We start from the raw sequence: 20,147 nt of genomic DNA, 5'->3' as shown, positions 1-20,147 counted from the left end.
CATAACTGCACATATTTCAAATTTATTGACTTCTTTTTTCAAATAAATGTGCAAAACATTTGAGGAAAAAAAATGAAAAATAAACCATTTATTTAAAAAAAGACGAGAGAAACATTGTAATTCATGACTTGTGCATGCAGATGATACAAAGTTGTTGTTTTTTTTTACTTTTCCAGTGTTTTTTGTGACATGTTGTTTGTTGTGTAAAGTTCTGAGAGTATTTGCTGCATGTGCACACCGTTTTAGTGCTCGCTTCTGTTTTCACTCCTAGTTTTGTTAGACTTTGAATACTGCAAAACCCGAATCTGTGAATGAGTCAGCTCAGGTTTATAAAGCAAGTAGCCGACACGCAGTAGTGTTACATGAGCCATTTTCTCACAATTGTTTATTTTAGGTTAGAGACATCAAAGTTGCACTCGGCGGCGAGCTCATTTGCATGTCCGTGTATAATCTGTAATCTTAAAGAGCAACTTCTTCATCCTATCTTTTCATATTCTAACCTATCAACATGCACTGTGTTTCACAAAACCTCAAATATACCAGAAAAGACATTTAACGGGCATTACAAGGTGGAAAGCCAAACCACTAAATCACTGTGAATGCTTAAAAAAAACAAAAAAAAACAAACTTAAATTGCCTTAACTTGGCTAAATTGACATAAAAGAAAAGAAGTCGCATGAAAGCAGCAGCGCATCTCTAAAATAGATCAACCACAGTAGGTCACGAAGTCTAGCTCAGCCTCACATCTTCTGATCTGGGTGCGAGCCCACGTCACGTCAGCTGATGGCGCAGCTGATACCGTTCTATGCATCCAGTCTCACTTAGGCCACGCTGCTTTAGCCTGCATACACTTGTCGTTGCATGTGCAAACCTCCACCCCCAGCTCCACCTTCTTCACGCTGTTTCTGACGCAGATCTTGCTGCTGCTCATCCCAGCTCTGACTTTCCACTTATTTACAAGCTTATCTAGAGCTACATAAAAAATACGGTTTTCTTTTAACTATAGTGGTCCTGACTGAAATCCTATTTGACAGGACTGATGTAGCTTTACATGGTTGTATTAAGAAATGTTACTGTGAGATTAGAGTTGACGAGAAAGGTACAGGGAGGTGGGGGGGTCATTTCATTGATGAGAAAAGCAACACAAAGAGGCAAGCAGCACATCGACACTATCAAAAACAGCGTACGCATGCTCATTCATGGCACATTAACTTGGCAATTTTGAGTATTTTAGGTCTGATATTTATAATCCATTAAAAGTGAACTCAAACTAACTCAACCGATAAAATTCTCTGTGTATCCCTGCAATAACTTATCATTTCAGACTGCTAAGAAATGCTTCCCCCCCTGAGAATACCAACATCATATCTATACTACTGACACTTATGGCTAACTTGTGCTGTCCCCTCTATTAAGTGGAGAAACAACTGATCAAATGAAACACCGGGCAAAGGCACGAGAGAGGTTTCCGAGCCGCTAAGAACACAAGCGAAACACAGAATAAGCAATATTTCATCTCTTATAAACAAATTCTCCCCATTTAAGGAATTACTTCATACGTCTCGCACAATCCCTTCTTCTAATTTTCAAAATCGAGACACTGTAAACAGTTTTCTTTGACCAAGAGTACAAAAGTGGTTACAGACACTCATTACAGGTTAGAGACATTCACATTTAAAGGGCAATCAGGCCCTTTGACTACAGTTCAAAGTCATCTATCAAAATATAGAGCAGAAAAACAAAGCAGGAAGTCAAAAACAATAGACGTGAACAGAATGTAATCTTGTTATACAGCCTGGTGTTAAAAACACTTTAGTGCCAGCTGGCATTCCTGCAGAAATCAGAAGCATTGTTGTTTTAAATGTCTTAATTTAAAAGCTTCATTCATAGCAACGAATAACGACTCAATAAAAGAAAAACAATTTAGGACTCAAGTACTTAAAAATAAATCCCTTTCTTGTATCTTCCTTTCTTTTAAAAGTAGTAACCAGCACTGTTCACAGGCAAAGGTTGCACATCGATTCTTAGAAAGAAAAAAAAGAATGTTATGACTTAACGCAGCACACTGGTTGCCTAATTTCATGTCACTGAAGCTATAAAATGTCACGTCACGCACACACTGGATGCAACCACATAGATAACAATTACAAGTCATTTTGACAGAAGGACACTTGGTGGCGTTTGTTTCACAACAGCCGCACATTTAGTTACCCACAGGTCAAATTAACCTTTTGATTACCCACAACAGTAGCTCTCTCTCTCTGCTGAAGTCCTCCGCTGCACGTGGCCACTACCACATGCATAAAGCCGCTGGCCCAAAGCCTGGATTATAGATCAGACAGTCCCTCCCCGTGCTCACTCAGCTCCATGGTGTAATAGTCCAGAGGACGCCTGAGAAAGCACACAGCAGCATTACAAATATAAAACTTTTATTTTTTAAACAGCTGACAAAAAGTGTCTTTTAGATGTAGGTGAAGAAATATAAGACATACTGAAGGGTTTTCACCTTAACTCTGCAATCCATAAACTGGAAAATGTTCTACAAGGCTGAAACTATGACAAAAACATGGATGTTTGAACCTTAAATCTGCTCTTGTGTTGCTTCGCTCTTTGATACATTTAATAAACCTCTAATAACGCATAACAATGTGTGATCAGAAAGTTCTAGGACTAGCACTCCTGCTAGTCCCAACGGTGACCCCTTAGCTCATGAATTTCATTTAGAGGAGAAAGTCGCAGAGTAATGGATTTCTGTGAAGTCATTTCCTGATTTTTTTTAAATCACCGGTCTTTATATAGTCCTGTGAGTTTTACTTCCTCCCTGTGGTAGTTACTCATCCTTGATAATCAGTTAGTCTTCCTCCATGGGCACTACATGCAGGAACCCAGTTCTGGTAAGCAGGGTGGGAAGTGACTGAATGAAGGTTTCACAAAAAAGATGAGGATGTGTCAGGTACCATAACTCAAAGGAACTGTATCCTGATCGATAGTATTACAGAGACACGCACACCCCAAAAAACAAAGCATGCTCCTGGCTTAGACACTGTTATCTGGTGTCTGGCTTGTAGCTCTCATTACTAACCATAATCCTCAAAATGAAACTCAGGTCAGCTCGTCAGGCAACGTTGTGCAAACTCCGTGCAAGTTTGAGGTCTGCAGCTAAATTGAAACAGGTGCATGCAAGTGGCTAAAAAGAGTTCAATGTAATCTAAATGCAGCAGGAGTGCTACAACAGTCACGGAACTTCACAAGTAGTGCTGACAGGAAGAAGGTCAATTTTTATAAATAGTTACAGAAGAAGTTTACAGACACTCAGATGAGCGGAATTTCATGGTAATTTGGGGCTTTAATGATTTCTTTAAATTGCTCTTTCTCCATGCTACAATGGTTATGTTTAATTACTTTAAAAAACAAGTGGAAGCCCAAGTTTGAATTTATTTTGGATTTTCTCTAATCCACCTCTAATACATACAGGCTCAAAGATAAACACAGAAACCAACTAATATTTTGTTAAATGTCTCTTAGCACTTCGGCCAGATGCTTCTCTTATAATTCTGGCTGGATATTTACCAATTCTGCCAAGAAATGTGGTCAAAGTTCATTTAAATTGATTTGTTGGTTTCCTGGCACAGACCCGGCTTGTAAGAGTAGTCCACAGATTTTCAACAGGTTTGAGGTCAGGACTTTGGGAAGGCCGTTTCAGCAGCTTAATGTTAGCCTGCTTTATCTATTCCAAAACCAGTCAGAATATGTAAACTTCTGACTACAACTGTTATTTACGCAATCTTTCACAGCTGGAAGCGTACACCCAAAAGTCAGAGCTCAAGGCTGGATTATAACTTGGACAAGTGGTCTTGGCTAAATGAGCAGTGCCCATTGTGGTGCTATGAACTCTGTCACACATATTTTAAATCACAGGAATCACTACAAATCAAACGATTACACAAATTTCTGAAAAGATTTATATAGCAAATAATACATCCATAAAAGGCTTTTGCCATATTGTGATAAGATATTTAAAAATGTCTATAATCTACATTCATATGTACTATGAAAGGGAGAGATGATGCAGGAGGTCTCACCTCCTCCTGTAGAAATACGTGAACAGGGCAGCTCCTAGTCCCAGCACCAGGATCACAGTTACTATCAGCCCTATCTGTAACCCCAGGGCAGATGCTAAAAAGAAGAGCAAAGGTAAGTTACACTGTCCTGGTCATGATTGGTGTTGTAACATTCAACCTCCTACACGCAGCAAAAAGCCAACGCAGCCATCGCTCCGGACAGGCGGTTCATTCGCCTTTCCCACATTCCAACCAGCCACACCTGTGTTCACCTGCAGCTCTTGCCAGTCTGAAGGTGTTTGATGGGGTGAGCTGCTATTTGCTATGACAAGGTTTTCTCATGCTTATGTTAGATAAGGAGACAATTTGTTCGATTTGTTGTAGTTTGGTGCTCTTTGGTTAGCTTGTAATTCTTCACAGATTTATTTGTTTTGCCCACTGCTAGCCGCGATTCTCATTCCAACTTCTATAAATCTCTAAAGCAAACAAGTTGTTCCTGTGGCTGTTTGGAATGTTGGGAAGGTGGATGTTGTGGTCCTGCTGTGTTTCGGCCAGGCCTAAAAGGCTATAACATAAAATCGCTTACGTTTTCAGAAATTGTAAGAATAACAGCAATTTAAACATCAGGAAGGAAATTTAAAAGTGCAACAGAATTGGTTTTATTTAGATATTTTGATGCATAGTAACCCATCTATTTCTGCAAAACACAGCTTTCTGGGGCACAGAACACAATACAAAGCAGGAGTCCAAGCAACACTGAGCCGAGAAATACATGGCAGCGTAACAGAAACTCCAACTGTCTTATGGAGAGTTTTTAATTAACAGCAAATTATTTTCTCCTCAGTCTATTTTCACTTTGTACTATTAGTCATGTATTTGTATTTGTATGTGGGATGAATTCTTTATAAATTGTTCCTTACGCTGCCAAAATTCACAGGCACAAGATCCTTTACTTGATTGATAATTACATTTTTAGGCTTAAGTGTTGCTGTGTTGAATCTAAACCAGGGTCTTTCACTTCTTATGTTGAACTTTTTAAATTACTCTTGTTTAAACCACTGTAAAACGTGTGTACCTACTATAAAAAAATATGCATAAAGTTCCAACATTTAAACTCACAGAAGAACTTCTTATTAATATAAATATAACATAATAACAAGTTATTATCTCATTTCCTTTTTGTTACTACGGGTAAGAGCAGGTCAGATTTGATTCTAATTAGGGAGGTCCACCAGTATTTCACCTTTATAAATCATGCATGACAACACAATGATCTAATTATATGATGCATATACTATCTAATAATTTCCCCCAGAGAGCAAGACATAGTAAAGTTAAAGTTCGTCAGCCTGCTGCAGCATTTCTAATCTAAAAATTACCATCTCCACTTTTTTTAGATAAGTTTCTGATGAGCAATCAGCAGCTGTCACATTTCTTATGACTGTTTCACAATAAAAGCCAGGATGTGAAGTGTGGCAGCACAGTACTTTAAAAATGACTGTATATAATTAAACACAGTATCAGGATGGCAGTTAACACTTAAGATCATAATGATTACTTTAAGTACTTTCAGACTTCGTGTGGCAGGCTGGTGCTTTCCAAATTCTACATTTTCCACTATTTTACATTTGACAGATTTACACTTGTTTGTTTTTCTTTCCAAAGAAGCAAATTCTGTCTTACATGAGCCTTTTGAACCAGAGGTCAGGGTATGTACAACAAATTCCAGGTCATGCCATGATTGCCTTTTAAAACAAGTGGAGACACAAGAAATTTCTTTGATTTCATGCAGTGAAATTTAGGACCCAAAGGACCAAATTTAGAAGTTTAGACTTATGCCTGATTAAGGCTTTGTATTTCTCACATAGCCTACCTAAGTAGTCGATGATGTTTATGCTTATGTGTGTAGCATTACATGCTAATTACTGCGTGGTATGTGCCAGCCAGCCAGTTACATTTCTTGGGAGGTGCATGTCAGGTAACTAGGTAGGTTATGATGCAGATTTCCTGCTGATTTCCTGCTAAATTGGGCACTACACTGCAGACTAATCTTTTTGAAACGATGATGCTGAGCTGCTACAAGGTCATTCTTACATGTGCTTGTGTAACGACCGGTAGTGGGAGAGGAGCAGACGTCTCCCTGGGTGGACGACAGGTTCATGTGCGATGTCTGGATGATCAGGGATCTCTGATGGGCCGACAGAGCCTGAATGCTCCCCCAGACTCGCAGCCAGCCAGACACACAAGAAAAGTTTGCCCCTTGAACAAGAACAGATAGACAAATTTTTCACCTTCTACAAATAAATTGCTCAGGATGTGCATTTTTCTGTATACATATAGACTCTGTAAACCTGGGAGACTGGAGCTTGCTATTGAACAGCAGCATTTGTGGCAGTTTTTCAGTGTTTATGAGGGACATAGGGCATGATGATGAAAGGAAACAAGCCACACCTGAGCCCGCCTATCTCCTAATGATTTCATTCTCCAAGTATGTTTCTAGAGCTGTTTCAAAGAACAGGAATGACCTACTACAGTCTTTCACTGAATATCAGCCTAATGTGGTTGGTTTTGTGGAAATGCGGCTCACCTTGGAGATGCAGAGCAGAAATGCCACAATGACATCGCTGCTCTAAGTAGTCTGCCACCTCAGAGACCCCCTTCCCGTGGATAAGACCACTGCAGTCTGTGAAAAACAGAGAAGAGAGTGTGAGCTCTTAGTTACTACGTTATAATGAGGCCAAAAACCCCCACAAACAAAAGCAATGCATCTCTGAAACTGTAAAATTATACATAAAATACCACACGAGCCACCATGTCATCATCCATTAGTTTACAGACTACCATTTAGGTTATTGTCATCTTGATTTTATTTATTTATTTATTTATTTTTAAGCCGGACGCCAAGACCAAGGGATGATTTACTATGAAAATAATGTCTGATTATGTCATAAATGAGAAATCGGGCTGTTTTTCCATTTCTTCATAAATTTGGACTTCTTTTTGCAAACACAGGAGTTGCCCTTTGCTGCCAGTCAGAAAGAATGTAGGTATAGGACACTTCCATTAAGTTTCCATAATCCAAAACATTTTTTTTTTTACTTTTATAAATGTTCATTTTAAGATGCCTTACCTCCCACCTGCTCCTGCCAGTCAGTGGACAGCGGTCCGAGGCAAAGATCAATCTGACTTGAGAAGGTGGAGCTAGGACAGAGGTTGGTGCTGTGAGGTGTGGGAGACGAGGTGGTCCAGGATGAGGGGCTCCTCACCTCACAGCATGAACACCGGCTAAGTGTGACGGGACCATCTTCCACTGACCTGCACGCACAGCGCACGTTTGAACACACTGATTTTGAATCGCATACATAGTGACAGTGATTTGAACAAACTTTCTTTCTTGTGTAATTTAGCATACCTCGAGATGCCAAAGGTGCATTAGGTGCATTTTTAAATGCTCGTCTGATTCAGTCAGTGATAAACAGCTTAACAAAAACTATTTCTTAGAAAACGGTCAGTTATATTGACTTGGCTGAAAGTGAGTGAAAAAGCAGCCAAGCAAAGAAAAACTTTGGAAAACATTCGGAAAGCCTGGAGAGCCACTGCTCAAGTGCACTTTAAAAGAAGAACAAGAAAATCTGGCTGCTTGGAAATAAATTATATAAAGATATGTGGGGTGGCTCAAGACTTGCACTATACTGTGCATTACTTCAGACATGCACAGATTTAGGTTAAGCATAATCTAAATCTGTGAAACTTATCAATCTTTTCATCAATCTTCTTGTCTCAGAGACACTCTGCTATGCCTCTTGGACCCTGACCTCTGTTCATCTCTGCACTTGTCCATCAGGCCAATCTTTTCCAGAAAGTGTAAAAACATTTAAGCTGCAAAAATAAAATTCTTAATAAAAACAACTATTACTTTGCTGTACGGTCGAATGGTGTAGCCTATAAACATAGACAGTATAGTCTCAAATGTCTGTCTGCATTTGGCAGCCATTCCTCTTGTTCTCCAAAGTAGTGTTGATAGAATATGAGCCGAACTCCACAGTTTACCAGAAACACACACACACAAACACACACACATGCCTCCAGCTGTTTGTTCCTGATTGAACCTTTTACCGCCACCTGGAGAAAAATGGTTTTCTACTTTCACTTCCAAGCTCTAATTACCTGAAGTGACGCATGTTTGAAATGTGTTTTTCTGATCAAATCATAGACATGTGCAAGTCTGACAGACTTTGATTCATCAAATATGGCATTTGCTGTGAAGAGGAAACCTTTTTGCTCCAGCTTTCTATGGTTATATTTCACTATAGTGAGTTATATTTGTATAAAGTAATGGAGGCAGCTATGCCTACTTAAAACGTATGAAAAGGCTAAATAAATGGTCACTTTAGCTGTTTAAAAGTGTTGTTTTATGTTCTTTGGATCTTTTTTCCTGTGAATAAGGACATCTTTTGTATTAATGACAGTCTTGAAATATCTCTACAAAGCTGTGGTTTTGAGTGGCATCATTAATTATAAAGTGTGTGATTCATGTGTTGAGTCATGTCTGTGTACCTGAGCGCTGGCATTACTTGTCTCCCCCTGGTGGTGGACAGAGAGGACAGCAGCTGCCGGTTCTCACTGAACACAAGCACATCTCTGAGGCTGGAGTTGGTCAGAGCGGTTCCAGCTCTGCAGACGCTGAATAGGTCGTAGCACAGGACTACAGCTCCTCGCCCGGGAATCGTGGAGCCCTCTGGGAAGGTCTGATCTATGCAGAGAGAGAAGGTGAACCGGTTACAGACAAAAAAAAGTGAGGTGAGTCAAAGAGGCAAATAGATTTGGTTGATTTTAAGAAAGAAAAACTTCAATTGCTCTCACCTGCACCGGTGACATTTCCAATGATGTAAAATCCGTCCCGGTCAATAGATCCGGTCAAGGGAAGGGCAATGACGGTCCCACTACGCTCCTGGTCAAACACAGAGAGTACCAGGCCCTGCAGGTCTGTCATAGGTGGCCCGTGAAGCTCCACAAAGGCCCGCTGCTGGCTGTGATTGGTCCAGTGGTTGCTAGACACCTCACTGATAACCACACCCTCAGGGGCAGGAGGAGGGCGAGGGCAGCTGTTTTCCCTCAGAGGGGTTGGTGGAGCCACCTACACGGGATGACACAAGACGTAGACCTTTATTAACTTCAAAAATGTCTGTGACTAAACAGAAAAGATAATAAACCACCCAATCCTGATGTAGTGCTTTATTTTTACACATGTTAATACTCACTGAAAAAGCAGACAGGTCATAGGGGTAAAGGCCTCTACAGCGGCTAAGGGCCTCATCACCAGGCAGAACCTCCGGGTCCTCCAGCAGCGGCAGCTGTCCTGGAGTCAGAGCTTTACTCAGCTCCTGTGCCTCCCTGTCTGACCCTCTCTGTCGATAAACCACAGCATCCAGCAGGCCTTTAGTAGGAATCCCCCTCTGCGCGGCCGACGGTGGGCCGAAGGGGCTGCGATAGAGCGCCACGGCATCTGGTCCGTTCTGGATGGTGTTGGGAGGCAGGCGCAGCGATGGGGCTGGCACCAACCTGTCGCTGCCCAGCAGAAAATACCCTTTGGAGGTGGTGAAGTGTCCGCTCAGGCTGATCTCCCTGTACGGTTTGTTATTGTGCGCACTGAACAGCAGTATCCAGATGTCCTGCAAGGAGACTCGGCGGCCTGATGGGTGCCACAGCTCGATGTACTCTCCGTCCTCAGCTGCGCCGGGTGTGTCAGTGTTCAGCTCGTTGATCAGGAAGTCAGTGTTGCCCCAGGGTGGGAGGTGAGGCGGCGAGTCTGTGCCTCCTGGAACCACTGGAGCATAAAACGGGGAATTTATTAGAGATTTATTAGGCCACTGCAGCTCAAAAACAAGGTGATGTTTTCCTACGATGTCCCCTCTTAAACTCCCACATACAGTGCAATCATGAAACATAACACCGTGGTAAAAGTAATGATGAAGTCACCTCTACTACTAGTGATCTCATGATCACGTTTGTCATCGTCTTCAACATCTTGTACATGCTTATATTAGGATACTGAATCATAAAAATTCTATTTAAAACACAAACATTTCTTTTTTTAATGACTATTATATATCAGTCGCACAATAATACATCACAAGATTCATAATCTCTTTATTTTCTACAGCGCTTACTGCAGGAGTCGCTAATAAGACCTAACCTACAATCTATTAATACCTAAATGACAGCCAGTGTTACATAATACACACAAATGGTTCCCAACGTGATAAAATAGGTTATGCAGTCTGAAAATATTTGATTGTTTTGAGATGAAAGATTTTATTGATATTTTTTACATGAGGAGCGAAAGATGATTCTGATGTGACGTAGAGGAGAGACAAGCTTTGGGTTTAACACGTTTGTATGTAAACTTAAAAACAAGCATATTAGCTGATCTTTTTGTGTGTGTGTGTGTGTGTGTGTGTGTGTGTGTGTGTGTGTGTGTGTGTGTGTGTGTGTGTGTGTGTGTGTGTGTGTGTGTGTGTGTGTGTGTGTCGCATGCAATATTTCTGCAGTGGGTTATCATTTAGGGATGCAACAGAACACTGAAACTGAAAATATCTGCATTTGTCCCAAACTGTGACTTCTGCAATGAAGTACCAAAACATGAATTTTTATAGCACTACATGCTTAATAAGACTGACACTGTATTATTTATTAATGAGGACCATATTTCCCCAAACACCGGGATAGCTGCCTGTTTTAGGAAAGCTCTACTTTAGCCCGGAGATGCACATGGATAGGCTCAAGAGAAGCTTCTTCCCACTGGCCATCTGGGTGCTCAATGAGAACACTGCTCGGGGCTACAAAACCCTCCATCCATCAGCTCCACCACTATAGAATAAACAGCCATATCCCATAAAACCAACTCATATATCTTCATTGCCTTACTAATCATGATAAGTAAACACCTAATTTACCCTAAAACCAACTAAAAAAACCCTCACTGAGAAGGTTGGAAGTTCACAATGCAGAAATACAAACACCTCACTGAACTCTGACCAATGACAGCCAACAATGGAAAAAGCACAAGGTTGCTGATCATTCTAACCGTCATGACTTTCCTGCCAAGTCTGATTACATGTGTACATCTAATTAAACTTCTTGGACGTGTCACTTTCTGATTTATTGTAGTTTACAGTTTAGTGATATGTTATTGTGGAAAAATATTCATGCCCTACATTTACAGCTCATCGACCCAGCCTTCATGACATTACCTACTAGTTTCTGAACTTTAGATTTTTAAGCCTCAATGTTTTGTTGCCACCGTGATGGGTTTGTTTTTAAGCCAGAATTGACCATATTTGGATGAGGACAAGCACTGCTAAGTTATTAGCTAATGCTAGCAGGCTCCATGTGGATGTACCACACAACGAGCCATAATATTTAACAGGTAAGTACATAAAAACGCTACAAAAGGCAGCAACAGCACAATAGAGATGATCAGTTCAGTGACTCATGAGGTGAGGTCACATGCCCACATGGCCATGATTGCATGCCTGTCAATCAAACTGGCTACAGTTCTAACTTTAACTCTTAACAGTAAACAAATTGACCACTTATGCAAAAAAAAAAAAAAAAAAAAAATCATCCACCATACATAGTGTGACTGCTTTCATATTCACTTGGTAATTTGAGTACTTCGGCAACTTTTGTGTCTTTTGTTAGCAGAAATGGATTTGATTTTTTATCATTATTGTGACCTCACTAATTACAAACTCCTTGAAAGTTCTTTCATATTTGTCTGATCCTAACGGTTGTGAAGGCATGCCTAGACAACACATTTGTTAGGCAGCCACCACCACACAGAGCATGTGCAAAGTGGCGGGCGTTGTACAGTTCCCACACACTGTCACAGAGGATAAACAACTCAAATCTCTCCCTGAGGAAGAATCACCATGGTCATAATTAAGTAAATACATAACAGCTGCACAGACAAAACTCTTGCATTGTTTTCTTTGTGAGCAGTAACCTTGCATTTTTTTTTTTAAGGATTCTTTCATATGAATAGTGGGACATTTAGTTTTTTTGGTTTTATGTATAACCTGTGAAGTGGACGTTCCATTTTCTATTTTCTTATAACCTTTATTTAACAAAAATATTTAATAATAAAAAAAATAACTGAAAATACAAATAAAACTAAACTAAACTAACAATAAAATTAAAATAAAATAAGTAAAAATAATAATTAAAAATATTTAAAATATTTAAATAAATTAACTATGTATATATATATATATATATATATATATATATATATATATATATATATATATATATATTTTAAAAAATTACCCTGCTGAAAAACATGCATAAAGGCTAATAAAAGGCGCATGAGAAAACATGAGAATCAGAAATGACTGAGCCACATATGCTCAAGAATCCCACTTCGAGCTTTACGTTATTGTCTTGGGATATAAGACAAGATAATAAACCTCCAGCTTCTCCTGAGCTTTCCCTCTAATCACATGATCTACATAAAATCTTATTTCATTTCCGGTTTTATCTAAACAACATAATATTTCAACGTTTGCGTCAACATTTGGTCACAACTCTAACAGCATGCAAATTCTGAATAACCAAATTCATCGTCTCCTTGGTAAAATTCCTGCGACGAGATGAAAAGGAAAAAAAAATCCATTTGAAAGCATCCATGATTGCATGCCTATGCATGTAGCTCCTTATGTTACACGTGCCAAAAAATTCAACAATCAAAAACTGTCTTTCCCTGCAAATAGCTCACACAGATTTTCCCACGGACACTCATTGGATGTTTTTTTATTATGGCAATACGTCTTTTTGCTGCACTCCCATCTGTTGGAGTCAAAGCGGCTAACCGATATCCTTCCTGCCAGTTGTGTTGGGATGGTGCATGTGACGACTCGTCGCGTGAAGAGACTGGCAAATCCTCACAATACCACACACCAAGGCACCACAAAACCTTGGTGGGTGAGCAGCAGGAAAGCAGTTTTAGCCAGCTGCATTATTTACTACACAGAAAAGTCTTATCTCATAAATACATTCACATGTCTGTTCTACTATTTATGACTCATTGATGACAATTTTCATACACCATGAATCCAACCTTGTTTCTTTTGTCATGTTACTGTTTCACGACGCACTAAGGTCTGGACTCCAGCCAGCGCAGTTTAGCATCTGGAGTCATGTTGTTGGAATATGTGCAAAATGTGGTTTGGTGGCATCAGGCCTTTACCTGAAAATAAGTCTTCTTAGTTTGGCAGTTTGAAACCTGCAGGCTATAAACGATGGGGAAAATAATTATTCCATGTTATGATGAATTTGTAAGTTTGCTCACTCACAAAGAAATGAACTGTCTCCAGTTTGTATGGCCTGTTTAATCATAATGGACAGAAACAGAATATCAACCAAATATAAAGAAAACAAACAAAAGTTATAAATTGATTTCCATGTCACTGAGTGAAATAAATACTTGATCCACAAGCAAAGCATGACTAAGTACTTGGTGGAGAAATCCTTGTTGGCAGCACAGCGCTAAGACATTTCCTGTAGTTTGTCACTCCTCTTCAGAGAAACTCTAAATCCTTTAGGTTTTTTGGTTGCCACTTGGAAACTTTCAGCTCCCTCCACAGATTTTCTAAAAGGACTGAGCCTTGAAGACTGGCCAAGTCACTAACCTTAATGTGCTTCTTCTTTAGCCAATCCTTTGGTGCCATGGTGGTATATTTTGGGTCATTGTCATTCTGGAAGGCCCATCCACGACCCATCTTCAATGTTCTGGTTGAGGGAAGGAGCTTATTGTCTAAGATTTTATTGCACATGGTCCATTGTGAAAAATAGCCCCAACCATAACTGTGGGGCGTTGACTGTGGTGCTCTTTGGGTCATATTCAGCATTTATCTTCCTCCAATCACGGCGGATGGAGTTGATGCTTGATTTTGGCTTCATCTGACCACAGCACTTTCTGCCAAGACTTCAGTGAATCATATAGATGTTCACTGGTAAACCTAACACGGGCCTGTACATCTGCCTACTTGAGCAGGGGAACCTCGCAGGTGCTGAAAGATTTCAATTTATTTCAGCGTAATGGATTGTATTTGTGTTCTTGGTGGCTATGGTCCCAGCTGCCTTCAAGATCTCTAACTAAGCTTCCCTTGTCGTTTTGGGATGATCCACCAACTTTCTCATAGTCATCATCATCACCCCATGAGGCAAAATCTTGCATTGGAGCTCCAGACTGAGGGCAACTGACGGGGATTTCAATTGATTGATTGATTGATTGATTGTAATAAATCTGTACGAGCCAGAATTCTGGCTGGGTTGTAAGGGATTAAATACCTACTTCACTCAACAACATGCAAATCTATTTATAAGTTTTATCTAATGTGTTTTTTCTGGATTTTTGATTGATATTCTGTTTCTCTCCATTAAAATGAAACAACCATAAAAAATTACACTGGTCATTTCTTGGAAAGTGAGAAAACTTGCAAATTCAGCAGGGGATCAGATAATTATTTACCCTATTGTATCACTCAGCATTAATGGTGCCATGTGCTCTGATGCACCCAGATACCATCACACATGCCGGCCTTTGAACTGTGTACTGACAACAACCAGGATACTCCTCTTGCTTCTCTTTAGCTAGGAGGATGCGGTATGTGTGATTTCCAAAACCAGTCTCAGGACAGTTTTCAACTATGCCTCAGTCCAACTTAAATGGGAGCTGTGTTTTCTAGATTTTGTTCACCTTCTTTTACATGCACATTTAAACATGCAATTGTAAACCCTTTATTAAAAAACCTGGCCTTGACCCTTTAGTTTGCTCAAATTTTAGACCCATTTCAAAACTTCCATTCCTTTCAAAGTTATTGGAAAAAAATAGTTTTTACCCAGCTGAATATGTTTAGATACTAATGGTATCATGGAAGTTTTTCAGTCTGGTTTTAAACATCTACACTCCACTTAAACAGCACTGTTACGTGTTTTTAACGATGTCTTTTTAGCTAATGATTGTGGAATCTTGTGATCCTTGTGCTTTTAGATCTTACTGCAGCGTTTGATACTGTTGACCACAATATTCTTATCTCTCGTTTGGAACACCTGGTTGGCATCAAAGGTGCAGCACTGGATTAACATCGTTCATATTTGAGTGGCAGAACGTTTAGTGTTAAAGTTGAAAATTTTGGGTCCACCTCAGCCCCCCTTTCTTGTGGGATGCCCCAGGGCTCAATCCTTGGCCCTCTTCTTTTTTCATTATACCTGCTCCCTTTAGGGTCTATTTTTAGAAAACACAAAATATCCTTTCACTGCTATGCAGATGACTGCCAAATTTATTTGCCGTTAGCACCAAATGGCCCAGGCTCCATCCAAATCCTTTTGAACTGCCTTGAAGATGTCAAAGCTTGGATGGCTCTGAACTTTGAGTTTCAGTGAGAGTAAAATGGAGGTGATTGTATTTAGACCTAATATTTCATGGAACCCCGTTGGGAATTGTGGTTGGCTACGGTCTTATATCAAACAGCATGTGACAAATTTGGGAGTCATTATGGCCTCAGATTTTAAATTGGACAAACACATTAGTTCTGTGTTGCAAAAAAGCTTTTTCCAGTTGAGGCAAATAGCAAAGCTGAAGCCAGTTTTGTCAAGATGTGACATGGAGAAGGTAATACATGCCTTTATTTCAACTCGGCTTGACTACTGTAATGCACTTTATGTTGGAGTCAGCCAAGGATCTCTTGCACGTCTTCAGCTCATTCAAAATGCTGCTGCCCGCCTCTTGATTGGTACCCAACGGGCATGAACATGAAACACCTATCCTGTCCTCTCTTCATTGGCTTCCTGTTCATGACAGAATAAATTTCAAAGTCCTAATGCTGGTTTATAAATGCCTTAATGGTCTTGCTCCCTCATACCTTTCCGAGTTACTTCAGCCTTATAGTCCTTCGTGGACCCTTAGATCAGCTGACCAGCTGCTTTTGGTTGTGCCAAAATCTAGGCTAAAACGCAGAGGAGAACGAGCCTTTTCAATTATGGCCCCCAAACTTTGGAATACGCTGCCTTTAAATATTAGACAGGCATCTTCGTTTCCTGTTTTTAAGTCGCTTTTGAAAACACACCTTTTTTCGATAGTGTTCAGACTGGTGTGAGTTGATATGTTTATTATGTGTATTATTATGTTTTTATGTGAGTGTCAGTGGTTTTATCTTGTGTTTTACACTTTTGTTTCTGTACAGCACTTTGGGCAAACTTTCTGTTTTTAAATGTGCTATATAAATAAATTGGATTTGGACATAGTTTTATTTTGAATTTGTAGAGACCCAGCAACAAGCTGTGTTCAATACTGGTTAGAAATGGAGTTGTAAATTAAAGCCTGTGCTGTTATATTTTAAACCCTTTTACATCTGAGAATTTACTCCGGTCTGAGTGATGTAAATTTCACCATCACGCCGTAAGCACAAGCATCCATGTGGACGTACGTGTCTGCCTATTTTTTGATACACTGCTGAGAGTTTTAATTTCAATTCACCAAATGTGCATGCGCCATGGGTGGCAGACCTAAAGCGGAGTTCAAAGAAGTACAAGAGGAACGGCTACTCCGCCATCGGGACTCCAGCTATATGTGTGTCTGCAATGGAGTATAATAAAAGCTTAAGATTTTCCATTAGATTAATCCAAAAACATGCATGCATGCCTGGAAAGGCACTTACCATTGCTGTGAGGGCAGATTTTTGGCCAGGGGCACTGGTTGGGCAGCCCAGGAGTTTGTGGAGCCTCCCAGAAGATGCCAGGGTCTCTGGCCCAGGTAGCCACACCACAGCGACTGAGATAGAAGCCGCCCTCCCTCAAACTGTCAAAATAAAGAAATCATATGGAGAGCAATTATAGTGAACTATGGGCAAACACATTTATCTCTTGATGCTATCCAATAATAAAACCTTAAATTTTAAATGCAGTTTTTCCATCAGGCTAAGACATTTTTGGCTTTAGTAAAATGTCATTTGGAATTTGGAACTAATTAATTCCATAAACTTTAATAACTTTGATGGTAGGTCAGAATTCCCATGTAAACCATCATCTGCTCAGAGCACTTAAGTACAGCCACACAGAGCTAAAAAAGCTCTAAAACACGGTCATATTTTTATCAGGGATGCGTTAATGAAATGCAGTGTTCAAATTCAAGTGTAAATATCAGCACAAGTCAAAGGCTACTTCTCACTACAGCTCTGCTGTGACCACACAGTAAAGAAAAGAGGAACACTGGTCACAAGCTGACCCTCTCCCCTCCATTGAGTGACTCAGCCTCATGTTGCACAACAAAACTACTGGCTCAAAAATACCCACAGAATATTGCTGACAGTCAAAATATACACACACACACACACACACGCACGTTTTTTTTTCTCCCCACAGTTTTAATTTTGAGCTTAAAATCGAGAAAAAACACTAAACTGTCAACAAGTCTTGCCTGTTGCTGAGCTGGTACGGCTGCCTGCCTGGTATGAGAGTCTCTGTGAGGTTGGCACTAGGCTTGTTTCCGGGTCCGGCATACACAAATGCATCCAGCGGCTGTATCTGGCTCAGTGGACTGCCTACAGGAAAGTCTGTAGCTTTTCCATTGTAAATGGCCACTGCCCCAGACTCATCTCCTGAGAAGAAGCCATAAGAAAAGATGAATGAGACGAATGAAAAATGACCAACCCACACGTGAAACCTACAAAAGCAGAAGAAACCTAGACCCACAAACACTAAGCTTAAACTACAATAGGACAGCCATCAGATCAGTACACACTGACCTTTCATGTAGCTCTTCTCTATGGTTACAGAGATCAACCCGTTCCTGGAGGTGTCCACGTCCACGTCCACGCTGACACTGACCTGGTCTGTTTTCCCATCCCACACTACCAGCACCAGAGAACCTGCAGACGGAGCCTCCGTCAGCTCCACCAGCCCTTCCACCTGCCCTCCGCCTAGCTTCAGCTCAGTGATTAAAGGGATGGTTAATGGAGCAGTAGGAGGGGTGCAGTTGTTTCGCTGACCAGGGGAGGGTGAGGACACCTGAAAGCCCCACCGATCTTCAGACAGCAGGCACCTTTCGATCGATTCGTCCCCCTCGAGCGCCATTTCATCCTCGACGAAAGCCGGCTCCCCGGGCGTGAGCATCTCCGCGAGGAACTCTGCACCTCCAGTACGGCGGGTCATGTAGACGACGGCGTCCACTAACCCAACAGCCGTGACGTTCATCTTCTCATTATAGCGAGCGGCAGATGTGCGGTATAGGACAATGGCGTCCGGGCCGTTCTGGACTGTGTTCGGCGGCAGGAGGATGGCCGGTTTGGGCATCATGTCCACCGAGCCCACCAAGAAGAAACCTCTGTCATCCGTGCTGTGGCCCTTGAGGTCCAGCACCTTGTAGGCTATATTTCCGTTTCCATTATAGAACACGAGGGTGTACCCGTCCAGCGGGGCCCGCTGTCCGCTGGTGTGATACAACTCCACGAACTCAGTGGTGTCCAGTCTTGGGTTGTCAGCATTGATCTCACTGATGATGAGGCAGGGGTCACCGCCAACCATCACCACCAGGCAGAGACAGGCAACGCAGGCTAGACCGACCGCCATGGTTCACAGCTTCACTGAAGCAGCTCGGAAGCTTCTGCAAAGACAAGAAAAAGGGGCGGAAAGACCACCAGTTGCATTCCTCAGTGAAATAAACTTAGTTAAGGAGTATTAATAAGACTGAGTGACATTTCACAGTTGTTCACCACTTGAGGAGAAGCCTCATAATATCATGAATGAGTCCTCTATGAGCCTATTTTTTTCGTTCATGGTGACAGTGGGAATGCACGTCTTCTGAATGAGTCATGAATTGTTGCGAAACGCAGAGGCAAGCAGAAGGAAACTTTGCATGAAACGATGAAATGCCACACAAGTGAATAAATGGGATTAAGAAACTAAACGGCCACATATAGTTTGAACTATACGAGAGAGGCATCAGCCTTCCCAGCCTTTAGGATTTACTTATCCCATTTCTGAGTCAATCTAAAGCTAAATCTTCACAGTATTTAACATTAGCTTTTAATTATTTTTTTTAAATGTGTGTTAAAGAGGCTACATTAGATTGCACGGCAGTCACTCTTCTTGGTTGGAGAGAGGAGGGGAAAAAACGCCTGTGGAGTTAAATTCTTTCACCAAATTATCTCCCATCTCACTGCAGTTATTCCAGTCACGGTTAGGCTGCTATGCACGCATCTTTCCGTCGAAAAGAAGAAGAAAAAAAAAGGCTGTCAATCTGATTTCTATCATTGCCACACAAGGTCCTAAAAAGCGTCGCGACTTACAGATTTTTCTCGGTCCTCTTCGTCCAGGTGTCGCTGGTTCGGCAGCCCAAACTTCTCGAGTGGATGTAAAATCACTTCCCCGTCGGAAATATTATTGCTAAAGTTTGTTTTCTGTCCTCTGCCGCTCCCGTCATTCACAAAGCAGCACTTTCTCCCCCCACCTCCGACACCACCACCGTGCTGTGGGCGGTCAGACTGACTGAGGGGGATGATGCCAGCCAGGGAGGCTCAGGCCAGTCGCAGCTGAGGACAAAACGCCAGTAAAAAGAAGGGGGAAAAAAGCAGAGAGACGCAGTGTTAGCAGGAAGGAAAAAACAAGAAAACAAAGTTTAGTCCACAGCCCACAGCTGTGTGTGAATGCTGTAAATATGTCTGTCTGACTGACTGTCTGCAGCGCTAAGCAGCCTAATAATCTTCCGTGAAAGACGCCTTCAAAGACCTGAAGGGGGCCCCTGACCCCGCTCTGTGAACTAGGGGAGAGTGGCTTCAGTAACACTTCAATGAAAGCACAAGTCCCTCCCAGCGCCAGGTTATACTATTTACTGCTGCTTTGTCTTTTAAAGAGAAGTTCATTAAAAAGCACAACTTCACAAGCATTTCTGTGGACTAGCCTGTACTCAAAGCTGAGCAGGTATGTCTAGTTACATACGCCTCATGTACAACAATAAAGCTCCTATTTGTTTTTGGGCATAGGCATAACAAAAACTCACGGGGAGATGAATACAAAGCTGGATCA

The 20,147-nt window shown here is 41.2% G+C and overlaps 1 protein-coding gene across 2 annotated transcripts; it reads right to left on the bottom strand.

Annotated features, from left to right (window-relative positions):
* Positions 1–13: 13 nt before the first annotated feature.
* On the bottom strand, positions 14–19,935 carry si:ch211-183d21.1. 2 transcript variants are annotated; one of them, XM_039616749.1, is made up of 13 exons: positions 19,797–19,935; positions 19,412–19,654; positions 17,870–18,726; positions 17,542–17,722; positions 16,784–16,923; positions 9,323–9,888; positions 8,925–9,198; positions 8,619–8,814; positions 7,192–7,376; positions 6,649–6,744; positions 6,156–6,320; positions 4,083–4,176; positions 14–2,391 (listed from the first exon to the last, which is right to left on the bottom strand). In XM_039616749.1, the coding sequence occupies exons 3-13, from the start codon at positions 18,690–18,692 to the stop codon at positions 2,328–2,330; spliced, it is 2,784 nt and encodes a 927-aa protein (XP_039472683.1). In that variant the 5' UTR covers positions 18,693–18,726; positions 19,412–19,654; positions 19,797–19,935; the 3' UTR covers positions 14–2,327. The 2 variants fall into 2 exon arrangements, with proteins under 2 accessions (XP_039472683.1, XP_031595253.1); XM_031739393.2 differs by having other exon boundaries at positions 19,412–19,935.
* Between the last annotated feature and the right edge of the window lie 212 nt (positions 19,936–20,147).

Source organism: Oreochromis aureus, linkage group 8, assembly GCF_013358895.1.
Source record: "Oreochromis aureus strain Israel breed Guangdong linkage group 8, ZZ_aureus, whole genome shotgun sequence".
Lineage (NCBI taxonomy): Eukaryota > Metazoa > Chordata > Actinopteri > Cichliformes > Cichlidae > Oreochromis > Oreochromis aureus.
This window is presented reverse-complemented; position numbering and strand designations above follow the sequence as displayed.